The 10,472-nt window shown below is 40.7% G+C and overlaps 1 protein-coding gene across 1 annotated transcript; it reads right to left on the bottom strand.

Annotated features, from left to right (window-relative positions):
• Window positions 1-5,368: 5,368 nt before the first annotated feature.
• On the bottom strand, window positions 5,369-8,883 carry LOC123430484. The gene is made up of 2 exons (XM_045114353.1): window positions 8,047-8,883; window positions 5,369-6,067 (listed from the first exon to the last, which is right to left on the bottom strand). The coding sequence occupies exons 1-2, from the start codon at window positions 8,233-8,235 to the stop codon at window positions 5,678-5,680; spliced, it is 579 nt and encodes a 192-aa protein (XP_044970288.1). The 5' UTR covers window positions 8,236-8,883; the 3' UTR covers window positions 5,369-5,677.
• Window positions 8,884-10,472: the final 1,589 nt, after the last annotated feature.

Here is a 10,472-nt window from a genome sequence, read left to right as displayed (position 1 = left end):
AACTATTCCAAACTTAATAAGCAAAATGCAGTGCACTTATCTTTATTCTGTGTCCTAAAACTTTTTAGCAAACAACAGTTAGTTCCTCTTTATATTATTATAAGCTTATTCCTATCAACACTTAGCTTATTACAAATTTTTATGCAGATGAATTTTACTCACCCAAGTTTGCCCAACCACATCAGTAACCAGGAAAGGAAAGGCTGTCATTTAACTTTGAAAGATGCTCCAAACTTTTTGAATGTAAGCTCAAATAATTTTACCGTCTCATACATTTTTTTTTATTTTTGAACAAATTGAAAATCACCAAAAAATATTCTCATTCTTATTATGCTTTTATGTTTTTCAAACAGATAAAATTTGCAGATGACATTTCCCTTAACAAGAGGAACAACCGGACAGTCAGTTCCATTGCTTTAACAGAATTAAGTATCTCTAAGAGGTTGAAGGTAATGAAATATTTAATATCCCTTACATTCTAATTTTTTGTTATATGGTTTTGAAACATTTCTTATTTCATTGATCTAAGCATTCTTGCCAAGCACAATCCTTTTATTATCATTTTTCAACTCTTTAAAAAAATTTAATTTGATATTTTTCAACTGATATAACTTCAACATTTCAAACAGTTCACTCAAAATGAACATATATCTCTTTTCATCAAGTTTTTATCCAATCTAACTCAGGAACAGAAGCTGATAGTTCAAAAACTTGGGTTTGGTCCTTCGCTCCACATAACATGTGATTGCAATTTTGATGATTTATTTCGATGGTTAGCACTGCAGTTCAACACTTCAACATGCAGAATTGAACTAAGTAATGGATTTAAATTTGCTTTCAACGAGAATGTAGTTCATAAAATCCTAGGGATTCCATGTGGAGGAATTCCAATACACACAAATCCCTCTAGGCAAACTGTCGATTTTTTGAATTCAATTCTCAAAACAACTAGTACGAGCCCTGAAATTTTGGTGACAATGATATCTGATAACATGAAGAAGAATCTTTCTCTAGAATTTTCATGTTTCTTGTGCTTTCCACTATTATTGCACCAACTTCAAAAGGATTACTTAGCAAGAAATACTTCAGTGCGTTGGTAGACGTTTCTTCTGTTTCACAGTACAATTGGTGCCTATTCACATTGTCATTCTTGGTACACAAGATAAAAAAATGCAGTCAACTACAACAAACAAGACAGGAATTGTCCCAGGAGGTTGCAAACTATTACTAATGGTAATAAAAAACAAAAACTCGATCTTGTATATTGTTTATTTTAGTCAACATCAGTTTCATATTTGTCTTTGGTCTCGAGAGATTTCTTCTAAACTATTTTTCTCCAGGTTGCACACTTTGAATTCTTGATCACTTCGAAGTACAAGATACCAACAAATATCTTCCCAAGACTTCCTTTGTGTTCAAGAACAATGCATAGCTCATTCATTGCTCTAGATACAATGCTTAGAATGAGTCCTAACTTTGGAAGGCTTCAAGCACGGATGCAATTAGTAATTACCTATATTTTAATTATATTATCTAATTTTTTCCTTTTTTTACTTCAATACTGATTCCACTTTTTTTAATAAAAACAGATGAAGCACATATCAGCTACTCCGTTTAGAGATTCACTAAATGAGTCTGCTATACAATTACCTGGGTCAATTTTGGAGTACATCAACATTAAGCTGCCTTGTATTCACAACATTCAAGTAAGGAATGATTAACACACAAGAAGAACGACAACGATTTACTTTCAATTCAAAATATGTACTGTTGAGACTGTGGCATTTCCTGATTGGGTTGTTTTAGTATATAACACTGATTTCCTGATTGCGTGTCCATGTATTAGAAAGCTGTGCTGCATGGAATTACTTTCTCTTACAGTAAGGGAGTCGTGCTCGCGTTGTCCCTTAGTTGTCGTCTTCATTTTTGTCCTTCAGTTGTCGTATTTTTTGCTTGCACGTGTGCACAAAGTAGCGCCCGTTCGTCTTCTTAGGTCGGTTTGAGGATCAGCTTTACAGTCGCCTTCGAGCCTCAAGCCGATCACAGGTTCTTGTTGGTAGTACTTGAAAATGCTCCCTATTTTTTGTGTTTATTATAGTAGTATGCAATCATGAGGGAACCATGTGTGTTAATATAGTCAAGACATGGGTGTTATGTAACACCCTGAATTTTGCCTCGTGATTACTTAGAGCCAATGGCGTTGTTTGGATCCTTAATTGTGACTGATCTGCACATTTATTTGCCACCTCTGACCCAAGTGTGAGGGCCAGATCAGACCTAAGTTTTTGAAATGAGATGCATCTTTTGTTCTCCAATATCCCTAAACAATATTTAATCTTATTCTTTACAAAGCATGAGAAGATTAAACTAGAGTCCATCTCTCAGAAATTCTGGGGAAAAATTGTTTCAAACTCTATTCCAACAATGGAATCTTATGTTGATGATGCAATGAGCCTTTTTGACTCGAGTATTACTTTGGAAGATATCAAAAAAAATTGCACCTCCCACATTTCCAGTTCTTACTCCCATGTAGTTAGATAATATTGCAAGCAAACATGCTGAAAAAAGTTCAATACAAGAAAATATTCGATTGGCAAAACAACGAGACTTGCAACAAATTCTAAATTCATTTGAATTCTTGGATTTTCCTGGGCCTCATACGTATCCACCAAGCTTTTATGCAGAATGCAGTCAAGCAGCAATTGGTTCAATCGTTGAAAATTTCTCCAAATGTCTTCTCATTGATGAGCCAATAAAGTTGGACTCCCTGATGACTTTCGGATCAACAAGAACTTCAGGTTTAAATGTTGTAGAAGCTTTCAGCAAGGATCCAATTAGTGAAATGAACTGTTATACTACCATTTCTCCTTCAGAAGGTAATGTAATCGCTTACACAAACAAATTATTTCTGTTCACTTATGATCACATTCTTTATTTTCTGTTGTTCTTAGTGAAGTTTTGTTGTTTGTTCCAAAAATACTAGTGTGTATGGATTCGATAAGAAACAAACCAAGGTGGAATGACTTCACTGCAACTAAATACAAAAGTAGTAGGCAAGAGAAATTCAGCTCTATTAAGTGGAAATTTGTATCATCTAAATCATCTGTTTCAGGTAAATGCTACTTCTTTACTATTCATTTTATTAATGTTTTATGCTCATTTTCCAACCCATGAACATTCAAACACAAGTTCACTTCTAAAATTTGGGTTCATGATAGGCAATTCTCTGTACTGTGCACCACAAGAAGCTGAATTGATCCCATTACAACGAAATCGTACTGGCATTTGTTCTCAACCATTCCAGCAAGCAGCTCCAACTCATCAATCTCAGCCAGAAACTGAAACTGATTGTTACATACCAAAAAACTATGAGATTTTTTCACCAAATTTCAATGCTACAACTAATGCAATAGAAGAATCAGCCCAACCCAAAATGAACATTTACGAAGCAAGAAATTTCTCTGATCTGGGTTCTTCATCAGTCTTTAAACCTGGCAGTGTATCAAATCCAAGAATGTTTACTCCTGGTTCTTCTTTTATGTATAGCAACGGCCCCCTTAAGCCTTTCAAAATCAACTATGTTGAACCAGAAATCAGAGTTGCAACTCCGTTAAACGACCCCGGGTTGCTAAAACTCATGGAAGACTATGAAGCTGAATGCAGAAGGAATGAATTTGAAGTAGAAAATAGAAAGAAATATGAACGCTTTTGTCCTGCAAAAGTAGTATAATAGTCGAATTATTTGCAATTCCAACAAGTAATTTTCTCATCACCAGTGCAAGCCGAGTTCTACAAGACAATGACTGCAGCTCTTCCAGTTCAGGACTCAAGGTATTTTTTTCGTAATGTCAATTTTCTGAACTATTTGTGTCATTACATGTTTTCATCAATGTCAAATTTGAAACATTCTTTTCTTCCTTCCTTTCTATTTCGTTGAATCATTGCTATAACGAACACCTTTCTAATAATTATTTCAAAACAATTGAATCATTGCTATTTGTTGACATTGATCTTATTTCCTTGTGAACAGCCAAAGAATTTTCCAAGTCAACAAAGTTTTGGTTGACCAAAAAACTCTAACAATTTATTTGAAGCCTTGGTGCTGGATGAATCCGCACTCTCTTGATTGTTACTCAAAGTTGCTCAATACGGACCAAATAATCCGTGGTAGACAACGCCTAATACCAAACACTGATGTTATTAAGCACATTGTCCAAAGAGAAGACATGGTACTCTCCTCTAACTTCAATTGCTTTCAATTTTATGCACTCTCTTTTTCACTTATAGACCTCTTTTAAACTAATCTAATTTCAGGAACTTCTAGTGAGGCCCCTACTGAACCATTCAGACCCAATCTGCAGAAATATGCTAAGCGAAGCAAGAGTTGGATTTAGCTTACTAATAGCTAATTTTGTAAGTTTTAAAACTACATGCAATTTACTTCTGTTTTCTGTCTTCACTTTCTTTCCAATTATTTTGTAAGTTTAAACTCTACCATGCTATTTTTTTCAAGTCTTAAACATAAGTGAAATGAACAGAATTTTCTTCTGTTTTCTTCCGAGGTACATTTGCCTTGCTTTGTTGACAAGCAATGGATTGTTATAACAGCAAACCTAGAAAGTAGAAGGTTCTTTGATATTATGAACTCCGATGCTTCTGGAAAAGACAAATTCACAAGTATCATAATTTCAAGTCATTGTTTGCTCTAACCTATCCAAACTGTTTTGCATTTGCTATCAAAGACTTTGACTACAGGTTTATTGCAGTACCTAGAACCCATTTCAGGTTATGCTCTTTCAATTTCTTCAACACTACATTCTTATTAAACTCAACTAAATTTTGTAATCCCAAAACTTATATGCTAGACAACACATATACAATTCTTTTTAAAGTTTGTTTTGTTTGTCTTTTTAAGTCTTGTATACTAAAACAATATACAACAACAATATGTTTCAATATGACAATATTTATTGTCATGATATAGCAGTATTGCTATTCAAGATTTTATAGAAGTATTGAATTGACAGGGTAGCCAACTTTTTTTTATACTAGGTACGACACATGTGTTTTCATATTGCAAATACTAAAAACCTATCGCGGAATGGGAGTGCTAGGATTCACAACTGTAAGTCTTTGTTCTTTTCTATAAATTATCATATGATTGTAGTCTCACCTACCTTCCTGTAATAAAACAAATAAAAAATTTATATTGCTATTGCAATTCTCCAATAGGTTGATTTACAAGCTCTCCGTGAAATATTCTTATATGAAATTGCGACATACAACAACAGTGAGGTTCAATTGCCAATTCTGACGACATTCCTACAAAATCATGTGAGTACACAAAATGTTTTTCTATTTTCAATGCTTTTTCCAAATCTTCATAATATTGTAATTCTGAATGTTTGCTGTTCTCCTAATAACAGTTTCCAAATCATGCTGGAAAATTTGTTATAATTAAGAAATCTCATTCTGTTTAACAGGGTTTTCGAGCATTCAAGTAATAAGGCCTTGCAAGCAAGCACATTCTAATTCACTAAAAAAACTTTCCAGCATTGCTTTTTCAATTTTCCAGCCCTTAATTCTGAAGATCATGCAGGCACCAGAACCACTAGCCGGCGCTGAAGGCGCCGACTAGGAGTTCCCCAGTTTCGCCCCTGGACGAACCATACCTCACTCAGAGGATCAGGCACCACCATGTGCCGGCCCTCACGTTGGCCATGACTGGCCCAGCCTCGTCCCCATTGGCGTTGATGACCGCTGCTCCCTCTCCGGCATGGACGACCACATCGTCGCCTCCTTGCTGGCTGCCGGCGTTCATGACATCAAGGGCAACGTCGTCGCCTCCTCGCTGGCCGCCGGCGTTGATGACCACCGGCTCCACATCCTTGGTTTTGTTGAGGTCGGCGCAGTGCTCTAGAACCATCTCCTCGTACGTGGGTTTCCTGCTTGAGTAGTTAGCATTAGTCCTGCGGAACGACTCCTTGAAAACGTTGTTCTTTTTGGTGCGGACGGTCTGCACGGCACCCTGGACTCCCTTGATTTTCCCCGCTGAAGCCATGTCTGACTGAAGAGAAGACACACATCAGTTAGAATGTTGCATATAGAATATGAATAAACTAAGTCAGCACTCATCATGATCTACAACTACACCGGCACACAGCAGAATGGAAAACATATCTATGCCGCTATTTGAATAGATTGTACTCCCTCCTTTCCTAAATATAAGTCTATTTTAAAGATTTCACTAAAAGACTACGTACGGATGTATATATACATACTTTTGGAGTGTAGATTCACTTATTTTGTTTTGTATGTAGTTCTCTTGTGAAACCTTTAAAAAAACTTCTATTTAAAAACGAAGGGAGTACATTTTTCCATTACAGGTTGGCAGGTTTGTAACTCATGATTGGATTAAGGACCCCTGGGTGCACTTATAAAATCAGGAAATTACAGAACTCAGGTACACAGACACAATACAGATAAATACCGAATCAAGGTTTTACCATATATACTTAGTTAGCACTGTAGATTGCAATACTCAGGTAGTCAGGTGCACAAACACAATGCAGATCAAACTGAATAAAGGCCTAACAATCAACAGTATACACAGCAAAAAAAAAAAACTCACGTCAGCATACTCCAAGTGATAGTAGAACGAAAACAAATTGCTGAAACGGTAATATAAACCAGTCATTCACAACAAGGATGAATATCTGGAGGTTGCAGTGCAGGTTAGCATCAAGGAATTGCAGAAGAACTCAATTTCTTTGGAACTTATGCATAATACTTAATTACCAATGTAGAGGGGAACCGTGGCCAGGAGTCAGGAACTACTACAGATACTTAATTACGAGGGGCGCCGTGGTCAGGAGTCAGCGAGAAGAAACTAACATAGAACAATGGACACATCTCTTCGGCATGACAAGGATCAGAAGCATATTCAATAAGAAATTAAAGACACAAGGATGGGTTAACACTCCAGAGAGCGGAAGGACGAACATGGTGCTCAGATTAGCAACAAGAACCAGCGGAATCCAGAGACAACGGTGGAAATCTACTAGCTGTTTTTTGTTTCGAAAAGAAAATCCACACGCTGTGAAGGGAGAAGAAAACGCACATGCAGAAAGAGTGATTTCTGGACACCAGAATCGCCGAGTTGCCAATAACAACAAGAATAAAATCGATGGGAAGATCAAGTGTATCCAGTTCGGATGGAGAAGTGAACAGGAGTCAGGAACAGAGATCAGCGTTGGGTTGGGGGTCCTCGTGAGAATCGTCCTTCAACAATAAAACCACCATCAACCGTAGTAACAAAAAATCCAGAAAACAGTAGTAACAAGAGAAGAGCAGAAGCATCCAGAAATCATGCGGAAGAAAGCGAATGGAGATCAAGGATGGACTTGCTGGTGCTCCGTAGCCTCTTCTTCCCCGAGAAAGAACAAAAACAATCACCAAATTTAGAGAAGCTGACGCGACGCAGAAACACGAGATAGGAGCAGGAACTATGCAAAATCTACACACGAAACAAACAGAGGTCTCGAAAGCACAGCCCTCTGCTCTCGATCAGCAGCACCCAAACGTTAGCGAGCGGAGATGAACGACGGATCCCGTTGCTCCGTAGGCTCCTCATGTGCAAGAAATAACCACCGCAAGCAAGAGCAAAAGCAGCAGCGGCACCAACAAAAAAACAAAGTACATGGCTCGAACAGGTGAACATAAAACGCTATGGATTCTCGGCGACGGCGCTATTCTGCCTCCAACAAAATCGGCCAAAAAAGCCGACGCATCGCAAGGAACACGAGATAGGAGCAAACTCTACACTCTCAAACAGCCATCTGCTCTATCAGCAGCGCCCAAATGCAACCAAGAAGCAAGAACAGAACATAGGCGGTGATAAGAAGAAGGTTACATGAATCTTACCCTCCGCGGCTGCGAGGGGTTTGTGTTTTCTGGGGGTTAGGTAGATGCGGACGAAACCGGATAGGGGGTGTGAATGAATCAGAGGGGAGGGAGGGGAGGGGAAATGCAGGTTGATCGCCTCACCTTTTCTTCCTTCCTTCGCTCCCGAGGATCAAAAGCAGAGCAGGGCGGTTGAGTTTTGCAGAGCAGAGCAGAGGCGCAGCTGCAAATAAAGCACCAACGGCGTCCTTGCCTTCGCTTCGCCCCGGCGTGTGCGTCCCCCGCCGTCAGATCGCCAGCTGGACAAGATCCAACGGCCCAGGCCCGTGCCATCTGGCATCCGCACGACGAGTCCCAGGATGTGGGGCCCACGCGCGCCGCGCGGACTGGCGCTTCCCTTCCCTGTCGTCATGCGGAGTACGGCGGGCGGGCGTGACCTCTGCTGCCGTTCCCTGCTGCTGACCGGCGACGACCGGCGACGGCGCGGTCCCTTCGTTGGAAGGTTCCCGCCGGCCGCCGAGCTCCGAGGAACGCCTGAGAGGCCGAGGCAATAACAGCCACATCGGCCTCCACGGATCCCCGAGCTCGCCGTCGCCGTTGGTTGTCGCCACTCCTTTTCCCTCTGCTCCGGCGGCTATCCCGCCCAACGCGTACGCCGTAGCCTCCTGCGGTGGATTCCCGCTCGCCGTCGGCCGGAACCCGCGAGTACCGCGTGTCGCGACGGAGAAGTCGAGCAGTCACGGGGCTCGTTTCCGACGGCGCCGCCGCCGCCGCCGTTGGTCGGCGTCTGCCGCCACACGGCGCGCCTAAGGTGGAGCCCATCCAAGCCTCGCACTGACCCCAGCGGTCGCCGTCAACTCCACCCGCTCAGACCACTCGCTGTTGGCACCAATGGCGGGGTCCGGGAGCGCGCAGGTCGCGTACATGTAGACGAGGGATTTTGCGACATAGAGCTCCCAGGTGTGGAGCCCGAGCCGGAGCGGGTGCGCGTGCAGCGAGAGGGCGAGGCGCGGGGAGGCGAGGCGAGCGGCGGCGCGGCCAAGGAAGGGGAAGGTGAGGTGGGAAGGCCGCATTTCGGAGCGGAGGAGGGGGAGGTAGAGAGAGAAGGAGTGGTGCGGGGTGGAGGGCGAGGATGAGGTCGTGCGGACGATGGGGTCGAGCAGCGGCGTGGAGAGGGTGCGGCCGTCGAGACGGCGGGAGGAGGAGGGTGGCCGGCCGCATTCGTATGGAAACGAAAGAGGAGAGCCGAGGCGGAGGTGGCAAGGCGAGGCTCCAGGAACCCCGCGCTTGCCATCGCCGTCGGACCAAACCCCCCCCCCCCCCCCCCCCCCAAAACCCCCCACACACTGTTTTTTTTTCTTTTTCTTTTTTGCGCGAAAGCCATCAGCTCTATTCATCAGCTTTATTCATCAGCAAACAACATTAAAACCCTTGAAAAAAAAATTTACTCCTTCCGTTCTTAAATATAAAACATTTTAGATATTGCGCTATGAACTACTCCCTCCGTTCCTAAATATAAGTCCTTTTAGAGATTGCACTATAAACTACATACGGATGTATATAGACATATTTTAGAGCGTACATTCACTCATTTTGCTTCGTATGTAGTCTCCTAGTGAAATCTTTAAAAGGTCTTATATTTTGGAACGGAGGGGGTATATACAGAGCAAAATGAATGAATCTACACTTTAAATTATGTATATATACATCCGTATAAAGTCCCTAGTGAAATCTCTAAAAGGACAATTACATACGAGCCACTAGTTGTGTCACACCTATTTGATTTGCCCCTAGATTTAAAAAACCCTTGTTTCTGTCCAAGCTCGTTTACTCAACTTATGCTTTTGCTCTTTGTCCGTTTAACCGTCACATTGAAATCTTTGTAATGAAATCATACTATTTCAGAAAAATTCAAATAAAGTATCAAAATGTTTAGAAAAACATCACCTAAATCTGGATGTCATTTACATTCATGAAAAACGTGTTGGAAAGTCCACATCTTAATTGTCAGCACGAATAGTAAAATCCATAAAAATTGAAAACAAATTCAAAAAATTATGAATTTTTTAATGGCAACCATTGACAAATGTTTGGAGTAGTTGCAAAGTTTCATCAGGGAATGAAATTTGTGGAAGTCGTGACAAAAATATAAAATCAGCACTTCAAAATGCTTTTGTTTTGGAGCATCATTTTTTTTGCCACGACTTCCATGAATGTCATTCCCAGATGAAACTATGCAATTACTCAACACATTTTTCAATGTTTTCCACTAAGAAAAATTAGAATTTTTTGAATTTGTTTTCATTTTTTTTGGAGTTTACTATTCTTGGTGACTTCATATGAGCTGAAATTGAGATGGCGGCTTTCAAGCACTTTTGTCATGAATTTAAATGACATGCAGATATAGGTGACGTTTTTCCAACCATTTTGATATCTTATTTGAATATTTTCGAGTTAGTATGAATTCGTTATGAAGTTTTCAAAGTGACAATCAAACGGTCAAAGGGCAAAAACATAAGAGGAGCAAACGAGCTTGGAGAGACATGCTGCGGCAACAAAAGTCCTTCCTT

Source organism: Hordeum vulgare, chromosome 2H (assembly GCF_904849725.1).
Source record: "Hordeum vulgare subsp. vulgare chromosome 2H, MorexV3_pseudomolecules_assembly, whole genome shotgun sequence".
Lineage (NCBI taxonomy): Eukaryota > Viridiplantae > Streptophyta > Magnoliopsida > Poales > Poaceae > Hordeum > Hordeum vulgare.
Note: the sequence above shows the minus strand (reverse complement) of the source record. Positions and strands in the feature narration are given on the sequence as shown.